The sequence below is a fragment of the Hipposideros armiger genome, unplaced genomic scaffold (genome assembly GCF_001890085.2).
Source record: "Hipposideros armiger isolate ML-2016 unplaced genomic scaffold, ASM189008v1 scaffold_431, whole genome shotgun sequence".
NCBI classification, from domain to species: Eukaryota; Metazoa; Chordata; class Mammalia; order Chiroptera; family Hipposideridae; genus Hipposideros; species Hipposideros armiger.
In genome coordinates, this window is record NW_017731781.1 from 625,833 (window position 1) to 636,068 (window position 10,236).

Here is a 10,236-nt window from a genome sequence, read left to right on the forward strand (position 1 = left end):
CCCAGCCAACCCACCAACTGACCACAAATGCATGAACAAGCCCAGTTCAGATGAGCCAAGCCTGGTCAGACCAAAAAAATCACCCACCTGACCATAGACACAAGAGCTATAATGATAGATGTTTATTGTTTAAGCCATTGGGCAATGAGCGTGGTTTGTTACACAGCAATAGCTAACGGACATACCTGGGGATCGTATCTACTTTTCTCAACAACTCTAGGGTCTTACAAAAAATTAAGTAATTGCTTTCTCTTACCACACTAAGTTTGCACAGCTCTAAGTGACAGAATAGAGTGGGATTCAATCTATTGAAAGAAAATGTTGTTGTTTTTTTTATAAAAACAGGAATTTCCAAGGTCTCACCTAGGTTCTCTATTCTACTATTGTCTCACCTAGGTTCTCTATTCTGCTATTGTCAGGTTGCTAAAAATCAGATGATGTGAAATACATAATGTTTAATAAAAGAGTATATATTGTGTGATTTCATTGATATGAAACTCTAGAATAGGCAAAACCAATCACTAGTGAAAGAAAGAAGATCATTAGCTGCCTGGGGACAAGGATATGGGGTAGACTGCAAAGGGAAACCAGGGAACTTTTGGGGGTGATGGAAATGTACTCTATCTTGATTGGAATGGTAGTTACCTAGGTATTTATATTTGTCAGAAGTCATGACTACTTTTTAAATAGGTGCATTTTATCATCTAAATATTATACCTCAATAAAGTTGATTTTTTAAGGTTAAAGAAAAACTTGGGTTGGTGAAGCGATGGAGAAAAGGGATCCTTATGCTCTATTGATGGGGATGTAAATTGGTATCCAAATACTATGTGTCTGACATTTGGGTGACTATGGAAAACAATACGGAGGTCATTCCAAAAATTAAAAATAGAACTACCATATGAGCTCGCAATCTCACATCTGCTTATTTACCCAGAGGACATGAAAACAGGATATTCAAGAGATATCTGCACTCCCATGTTGATTGCAGCTTTGTTCCCAATAGACAAGATATGGGAACAACCTAAGTATTCATCAATGGATGAATAGGTAAAGAAGATGTGGTATATATGTACAATGATATATTATTCAGTATTGGAAGGAAGTCCTGACATTTGTAACAACATGGGTGGACCTTAAAGGCATTATGCTAAGTGAAATGAGTGAGACAGAGAAAGACAAATACTGCATTGCATCACTTATTTGTGAAATCTAAAGAAAAAAAATGTCAAATTCATACAAACAGAGAGTAGAAAATTGTTGCCAGGGGCTGGAGGTGGGGAAAATAGACAGAAGTTGGTAAAAGGGTACAAACTTTTATTTATAAGATGAATAAGGTCTGAGGATCTAATGTAAAACATAGTGACTATACTTGATAACCCTGTCTAGTATAATTAAACTTTGCTAACAGAGCAAAGCTTAAGTGTTTGAACCAAAAAGAAAAAAAGATAAATATGTGAGGTTATGAATGTGTTAATTAACTGGATGGGTAAAATCATTCATATATATATATATATATATATATATATATATATATATATATATATATATATATATATATATATATATATATATATATCACGTTATATACCTTAAATGTCTTACAATTTTATATGTCTATTATACCTCAGTAAAGCTGAAATTTACTTAAAAAGAAACACTTAGAAACTCTATGTAGTCTTTTGAAAGTTAAGGAGAAAAAAAATTCAAAATGATGGAAGTACTCCAATCTCTCAGGGCTTATTTCTCTGCCACAGACACTTCTTGTTAGTGCTGTCTAGGGAACGACCCCCCTCTGCCATCCCTGCTATTTCCATGGCTGAGGGGTCTACAAGAAGCAGCTCTGAGATGTCCTAGCTGGTTTTGCTCAGGCTGGCCTCACAGATCCAGCGGTAGGGCCTCTGGCAGACATCATCGTTCCATCTGCCATCAGAGTGGAAGTGGGCACAGTCCTCGCCTCCACCTAGCCCGTGCCCATGCCAATCATCTGGCTGGCCTGGCTTCCAGTTCCTGAGGGGAGAGGGCAACAGCAAGCTTAGAAGGTGAGAAGGAACAGAATCTAGGTCTGGGAAGATGGGGCTGTGGATCAGGTCCTTGAGGAGCAGAGCTGAAGGAAGAAGACAGGCACAGAAAGCCAGGGTGTACTCACTTGAAATTAGTCTCATATTCTGTCCCATCCACCCATTTCCAGATTCCTTTAGGATCACTGAGGCCCATCCAGGTATATGAGGAGCCTGTATGTTCCTGTACAAAATTCTGGGATGACAGAAGGACAATGGTGACTTCTTCCCATCCCAGCCAAATCCTTGGACTAGGAATCTAAACTTTAGATGTTCATTAAATCAGTTGAGGAGATTTGGTGCCCAGTGCCCAAGCAAGTTACTATCATGTATCACTTACAAGAATAGGCAATTTTGTCTTAGAAATATCATTGAATGAACTTACACAAACCTAGATGGTATAGCCTACTGCACACCTGGGCTATATTGTATAGCAGCTATACATGAGGCTCTTTAGGTACATTCTGTCTCAAAAGTTTGCTGACCCCTGGAAGAGCCAATCTTGTCCCTCACAACAATTTAAAACTTATTCGAGAGCCATAAATATATTTTTACATAATCACCATTATGTGAGTAATATCCTTTAAAAATTTTATAAATGAAGCTATGATAGTTTTATTTTCATTTCAATTTTACTTCAGGGTCATGTGCTCACAAGCTGCAGTTTGCTGACCCCTGGCGGCTCTTCTGTCTCAAAAGTTTGCTGACCCCTGGTATAGCCTATTGCTCCGAGGCTACAAACCTCAGTACTGCATGTTACTGTACAAAATAACACGAGATTAAATCAAGCACAAGAAATGACGCACTCAAGAGACACTGTAAACACAAGATGTATGAGGCTGCTGCCAGCATAGCACGGCATACTGTTTAACAGTAAACTTTTATAAGTAGAAAGAATATGCTCTAAAATAACAATAAAAAGTATAGTATTATAGATACATTACCCAAAACATAGTCATTTATTATCATTACTAAGTATTATGTACTGTACATAATTGTATGTGCTGTACTTTTATATGTATAGGACTGGTTGCAGCACAGTAGGTTTGTTTACACCAGCACCAGCACAAACACGAGAGTAATGTGCTGCACTATGACGTTACGATGGCTCCAACTCACTAGGCATAAGGAATTTTTCAGCTCTATCATAATCTTACGGGACAAAGTCAAACATGTGGTCAATTGACTGAAATTGTCATTATGTGGCATGTGACTGTAAATTTGAGGGTGTGACTGAGTTGACAGTGTTTTTAAAGCTCCCTAGGTGATTCCAATGTGCAGCAATGGCTGAGAAACATTTCCTTAAGTGGCATATGTCTTGGGACCTGAGCACTGGAGACCTCACCTGCTCCTCTCTCGAGTTGATGACCACCAAGTGCGCGTTCTCCAGCTGGCAGTACTTCTCAGCAGCAGGCCAGGGCTTCCCAGTACGAGAAAACCAGTAGCAGCTGCCTTCATGCTCCAGCCAGTTAACGGGACAGCAGGTATTTTGAGTGTCTGAGGGGCCAGGGTCGGGGAAGGTGTGAGATGCTGCCCAGTGGGATGTGGGCAGAAAATGGGGCCAGGCAATCCCCTGAACACCCCTCACCATTGCTCTTGAGAACAGCCATCTCGCAATTCAGAGAGATCAGATCTTTGGCCAGCTGCTGGACTCGCAGGAGCATTTTGGAATAATCTGGGACACACACAGATGAGCAGTGAGGACAGTGCAGGGGGCCCAGCCTAGTACCCTCCATGCCCTCCCACCACATCATGTCCAGGTGGAGGGGAGAAGGAGCCTCACCTTCTTTGAGTTCCTGCTGTTCTTTCTCCAGCTTGCTCTTTAGAGACAACACCTTGTCATTCAAGCTGTGGGCTGGAGGGGAGGGCGCTCAGCACCCCAGGCTGCTCCCACCCTCCTGTGTTCTGAGAGCCTGCCCCCATACCCCTTGCACACACACACTTGGAGAGTCTCTCACCTGCTTGCAGTTCGTGCTCATGGTTTTCTACCTTGGCTTTCAGAAGTGTTATGGTTTCTTGCAAACTGCCATCTGAAGTACATGGGACTCAGTGCTGGACAGTCAGCTCCCACCCCCTTCCCCACCACAACCCATCCCAGTCCAGAGCCCCTTCCAGCCAGGCTCACCCTGGGAGTGCAGTTCCTTAATCTCAGCCGTAGTGTTAGAAGTGACATTGCTGAAATTTGTTCTCAGAGTCATCAGGTCCCTCTGAAACTTGGAATCTGGTCAAGTGGATGAGACAATCAGTGCTGAGATTTATCAAGCCCTCCCTGAGCCAGCACTGAGCAGGACACTAGACATGCATTGTCTCACAGGGTCTTCACAGCCACCCAATCCAAAGGGACAGGCACTATTGTTATCCACGATCTCAGATGAGGAGACGAAGGCTTAGAGAGTTTTGGTAATTTGGCTACATTACCCACAAATAAGTGACAGAGCCAGCAGCCACCCTTACCCATCACGATAGCCACTGGTGCCCCCATCATTGTACCCTACTATTGCCCTTATCCCTGTGACCCTGTGACTCTCACTTTCACTGTGACTGCGGGATCCGATCACGCAGATGCCGACCAGCAGGAGAAGGCTGAGGCCCAGGCAGAACAGGAGGGGGCGGGCTCCAGAGCAGAGATGCTGCAGGAAGGGCTGGGGAGGACACATCCCTGCAGGAGGAGAAGAGGTCAGGACAAGGAGTTCCAGGCCATGAGAGAAACAGCACAGGAGGAAATGGCCACAGGGACCTGTCACGGATGGAGGCTGGTGCAGGTAAAGCTTGGGGGAGGCTGAACGAGGAGGATTGTGGGCAGGGGATGTCAGGCCTCTGACCCCTCATGGAACATCACAAGTCCTTAGTTACATGGTCCCCTCACACTCCTGAGGACACACACACACACACACACACAAGGACACGCAGACAAGGGACGATGGCGATATGTAAGGTCCTATCATCAGGGCTGGGAGAGGGGACAGAGTGAATTCTGGCAGCCAGGCCCTCAGCAGGCTCACACTCATTTGTAGTGTCAGGTTACCAAATGTTTCCCTTCCAAACACAGCTATCCACTCCCCCATCAGTAAATAGTCATGTCCTCCCCCAGAGTACAGGCAGCCAGGCCCACTGTGGTCCCCCCTGTCCCTGTCTTTCTAAGGACCTTGAATCCTCTTCATACTGGAGCTCCCAGGGGCTGGGGGCTGACCCCCTCAGAGTGGCGACCCCACCACTGCACATGGTAGAGGTGCATACACGACACCACAGCAGAAATCCTAAACATATTAAGAGAGAATTTTAGGAGACATCGTTTCTCTTGTCCTCTTACCATTTCTAAGCCACCAGCTCTTCTTGTCACTCTCCACGGAATGGAAGTTTTCATACTTCATTGACATACTTGAACTAAACTGTGAGGCTGTCAGAGCTGAAATGGAGACAGGGCCAGCGCTAAGCTGGTGCTGGTGTTGGGGCACAAGGAGGTTGGGACTAGGTTGGAGCTGAGGTCAGGGCTAGAGTTGAGGTAAGAGTTGAGGTTCAGGTTGAGAATGAGCCAGGGGTTAGGGCAAAGAATGGGAATGAGCCTCGATTTGCAGCTGTGATTAGCAGAGTGTTCAAGAATGGACTTTGGGCCGAGTAGAGCTGAGCATGGGATTGGAGGTGGAGGTCAAACTGCAAATAAATGTATTGCTAAGACGGGGTCTGATGTTGGGGCTGAAATTGAGGATGAGCCTCCTGCTAGGACTGGGGTCAGTACTCATGTTGATGCCATGGATGGAGTGGGGCCTAAGCTTGGAGCTGAAGTTGGAAATAGAAGAGAGTTGGGGTTCAGCTTTGGGTTGGAGCTGATGTTAAGATTGAAGTTGACCCTGGAGTTGAAGCTGTGGTTGGGGGTTAAAGGAGGAGCTTGGGTTCGTATTGGGGTTATGCTGGGCTGCGATCTGAAGTTAGGGCTGGAATTGGCGAGAGATGGGGCTGAGTTTGAGTCTCAGTTTGTGACTGAAGATTGGCTGCCATACTTCAACCCGAATCCAGCAAAAGGAATAGAGTCTAAAATCTCCACTCAGTCATTAGATCTTCAGGCTGACCCTTATGTCTCTTTCCATTCAGTCCCACCTGAGACCAACACTCCCCTCTCTCTGCTTTCGCTAACTCCCTCCCTGTCCCCTTGGTCTCACCTGCATCCCCAGCCCAGTTACCTGTGCAAATTCTGAAGGCTTTGATTCTTTGGTTCGTTGTGCAGCAATGAGCAGAGTTGGAAAAAACTAAATCTTGGAGTGTGGGATAGAGGTGACTGAGGAAAGAGTCACATAAATGCCCAGAGTCCTGCTGGTCTCTGTGCCTGAAAGTCCAGAAGTCTGTAATCTGGGATTTTTTTTATTTCCTCAACTTTGGGCAGTAAATAATAATCGGAACCCAGGCAGAGATTGTGTGATTGGGGGAGTTAGATATGGGGAAAACTTTGCTTTCCTCCTCCAGGATGTGTCCCTCCCTTTCCGCTTTTTAGAGCTTTCTTGACTTCCTCATTTTTACCATTTGGGAGAGGGGAGCTGGACCAGCAGGGATCAGAGGTACAGCCTGTTGCTTCTTCTCTGCCCCACATCCCTTTTCACTTCCTGCATCCGAGTTTCTTAGAATTGTTGATATCTCCATCATCGCACACCCGGGTTTAGAGGATCCTCTTTCTCTGCTCTTGCTCAGTTATGACCCGAATTCCAGTCATCTCAGCTTCCTCTGGAGCCTCAGCCATTAAGCTTCCCCAGCTCTGGCCTAGCTCCCCTCACTCCACGTACAAGGAGGGACGGGAGTGACAGAGAGTACGAGTTTCTGGCTGGAATGAGATAGGAGCAGCCGGGGATAGGAGCAAACTTTTATTGAGCATCACATCTGGGGATGGCGGCAGACACTTGTTGTACATTAATTATTCAGTTCCCTTCAAGAACCATGGGAAGCATTTTGGATGATTAATGCTATTGCAAAAGTAATTTTGAACTTGCCAACCCCTGAAGGCTTGAGGGACCTTAAGGAGTTCACGTTCCACACACTGAGAAACTTGGTGTAAAATAACTAATATTTTATAATTATCTTGTATGTAGCCACATTGACAAATTCTTTTGTTAGTTACAGAAGTTTTTTGTTTGTTTTTTTAAATAACAGCTTCTTGTATTTTAAAGTGTCAATTATAATGTCAATGATTACAGAAAATTATGTCAAAACATTTTATTTTGTTATTTTCCTGCATGTATTATATTTTCTAACTTATACATTATATTTTTAATGTCAGTTAAATTTGATTTAACTCAATAATGAGGGAGTCAATATGATGGTAAAGCTAATAATGAGGAATATAAAATAGACAGAAATATTGATAGTAATAGAAAAAAAGTTTGCTGGAATAAGATTCCTAAATTAGATGCAATATTTACTTGCCCTACACTGCAATAAACCTGTAATCTTTGGGTAATCTTTCCTACCAGGCAGAATTCATTTGCATTGCTATTGGACAAGAATCATTTGCCTTGCTATTAGCTTTTTTATAGAGTCTTAACATATAGTAATCAATATTACAAATAACTCAAACGAATGTCTGTCCCCCTAGAGAGATAATTCTTGAGTGGGTCTCTTAGACAGTATTCTAGTATAGCAATTATAGACATGCCTTCACTGTTTTGCCTATCTCTAAGTTTTGGATATTTTTTCTAAGACGTTCCCTTGTGATCATAAATAATCTCAAAACATTTTTCTTTATCACTACAAAAACCTGGTATGTGTCCTGATTCATCTACATAGTGCAACATGAAGTAGCAATAAACATATATAAGCCTTCTGTAGGATGGTCAGCATATCTAGAGCTATATGGTGTTAGACTACCAAAGTCTAGGAAAATTTTATCTATGGAGCATTAGAAAACTTAGTTAAGTTGTGATACAATTGTGAATAAGTTTCAAGATGAATTATCTTTTTTTTTTTAAAGATTTTATTGGGGAATTGGGGGAGGGGAACAGTATTGGGGAATTATGAAAGGGGAACAGCCAAGTTGTTGTCCTTTTGTTCTTCAGTCTAGTTGTGGAGGACGCTGCTTCACTGGCCCATGTTGGTATTATGATCATTGCGCTCTTCCCAGCTGAGGCAGTCTCTCACCGGCCTTTGGATAGCCGCTCACAGCTGCTCTCGCCGGCTGCCGGCCATTCACGGTAGCTCACAGCAGCCCATGGCAGCCCATGGCAGCCCACTGCAGCCTATGCTGTCGCCAGCCACTCACAGCAGCCCAGCTCCAGGTCAAGCTGTTGTTCACAATCTTAGCTGTAGAGGGTGCAGCTTACTGGCACATGTGGGAATCGAACCAACAGCTGTGTTGTTCAGAGCTGGCGCTCTTACCAACTGAGCTACTTGACCGGCCCAGAGATGAAATTGTCTTTACTGAAACAATTCAAATATCCGCTGGCACCTAATATTCAGTTGTCCACTTATCAAATGATTTTTTTTTTAAGCTGAGCCATCCTGCTACCTGTTGGCAGTTCAGCGGCTGCTCAGCTTGGGCTGGACTCGAACCGCTGTTGCTCAGAGCTCAAACTCTTGAGCGAGCTCTTAACCAACTGAGCCACTCGGCTGGCCCTCTCAAATGCTTTCTTTTAAATTCCTATCCACAAAGATAATAAAAAAGAATTTGCCTTCAGGTGGCAGGCACAGCAGTGCACATTCATTCTCTCACCTATGTCAATGCTACTGTTCTCTATCATAATATATGGGCTATGTCAACTCCCCTGTCAACTCTATGCCAACTCTACTGTTGTCTATCATGATATAGTCTTGAGGGCACCTGGGACTTTTATCACCTGATGTTGCACATAATATCATGATGATATATTGATAACATTGTACGAATTTGACTAGATGAGGAGGAAGGAGCAGGCACCCTTGATATATTTCTAAGACACATGCATGCTAGAGGAGGGGAATAAACTCTGCTAACATTTCAGTGGTCTTGGGTATGTCAGGCTGCCCTTCAAAAGTTAGATAGATCCAAGTTGCCACACTTGCACTACCCATCAGGAGGAAAAAGGCAAGATGCTTTGAATGTCCTTAAATTTTTGAGAAAATGTATAGCACATGTCGTTTGTTGCTCTGAACCATTAACTGGATAACCCATAAGGCTACCAGTGCTATGGTAGGCCTAGAGCAAGAAAAGGTTTTGTATCAGATCTAGACTGAAGGGTAAGATTTTCTACTATTCAGGCCTTACAACTGAGCCGACATAATGGTATTGGAAATGTCTATGGCAAGTAAGGGTACTATTTTTTTTTTAAGATTTTTATTAGGGAATTGGGGGATGGGAACAGCGCTGGGGAATTGGGGAAAGGGGAACAGATAAATTGCTGTCCTTTTGTTCTTCAGTCTAGTTGTGGAGGACGTTGCTTCACTGGCCCAAGTTGGTACCATCATCGCGCTCTTCCCGAGTTAGGCAGATCAGTCGTTGGCTTCTGGACGGCCGCTCACGCTGGCTGCTGGCTACACATGGTAGCCCATGGCAACCCACTGCCACAGGGGCTGCAGCCTATGCCATCGCTGGTGACTCATGGCAGCCCAGCTCCAGGTTGACCTGTTGTTCAGCATCTTAGCTATGGAGGGCAGTGTCACTGGCCCTCATATGTGGGATCTGAACTGGGGTCCTCTGGCGTCCCAAGCCAGTTCTTAACCATCACACCACTCGGCCGGCCCAACAGTCAGATTTTTAAGCAGTATATTTGGTTGTCCATTTTAGGTGGAAGGATATATGACCTGAAGTATGGAATTATATTGATTAATGAAGAGTGGTTTACTGAGTTAACTAGCTGGTCAGTGCCTTGGGAAGAACGAAATTAGAAAATTGTTCACCAGTTTTTTTTTAAGATTTTTATTAAATATACCTTACATACGATACTATATTATTTTCAGGTATACACCATAGTTATTTAACATTTACATACCTAAAAAAGTGATCACCATGGTAAGTCCAGCAACCATCTGACACTGTACCATGCTATCACAATATTATTGACTACTCGTATATTCCCTATGCTATACATTACATCCCTAAGACTTATTTGTTTCATACCTGGAACTTTGAGCCTCTTATTCTCCTTCACCTCCCCTCCTTCCATTTTTAGTTTTTCAATTACAGTTGACATTCAATATTATTTTATATTAATTTCAAGTG

General features: G+C 43.6%; 1 protein-coding gene across 3 annotated transcripts; it reads right to left on the reverse strand.

Annotated features, from left to right (window-relative positions):
• Positions 1 to 1,587: 1,587 nt before the first annotated feature.
• On the reverse strand, positions 1,588 to 6,462 carry LOC109394607 (C-type lectin domain family 10 member A-like). Of its 3 annotated transcripts, none has more exons than XM_019664811.1 (10): positions 6,239 to 6,462; positions 5,206 to 5,317; positions 4,591 to 4,719; positions 4,186 to 4,281; positions 4,019 to 4,090; positions 3,844 to 3,915; positions 3,649 to 3,735; positions 3,406 to 3,557; positions 2,150 to 2,256; positions 1,588 to 2,010 (listed from the first exon to the last, which is right to left on the reverse strand). In XM_019664811.1, the coding sequence occupies exons 2-10, from the start codon at positions 5,219 to 5,221 to the stop codon at positions 1,854 to 1,856; spliced, it is 888 nt and encodes a 295-aa protein (XP_019520356.1). In that variant the 5' UTR covers positions 5,222 to 5,317; positions 6,239 to 6,462; the 3' UTR covers positions 1,588 to 1,853. The 3 variants fall into 3 exon arrangements, with proteins under 3 accessions (XP_019520356.1, XP_019520355.1, XP_019520357.1); XM_019664810.1 differs by lacking the exon at positions 5,206 to 5,317 and adding an exon at positions 5,371 to 5,466; XM_019664812.1 differs by lacking the exon at positions 5,206 to 5,317.
• Positions 6,463 to 10,236: the final 3,774 nt, after the last annotated feature.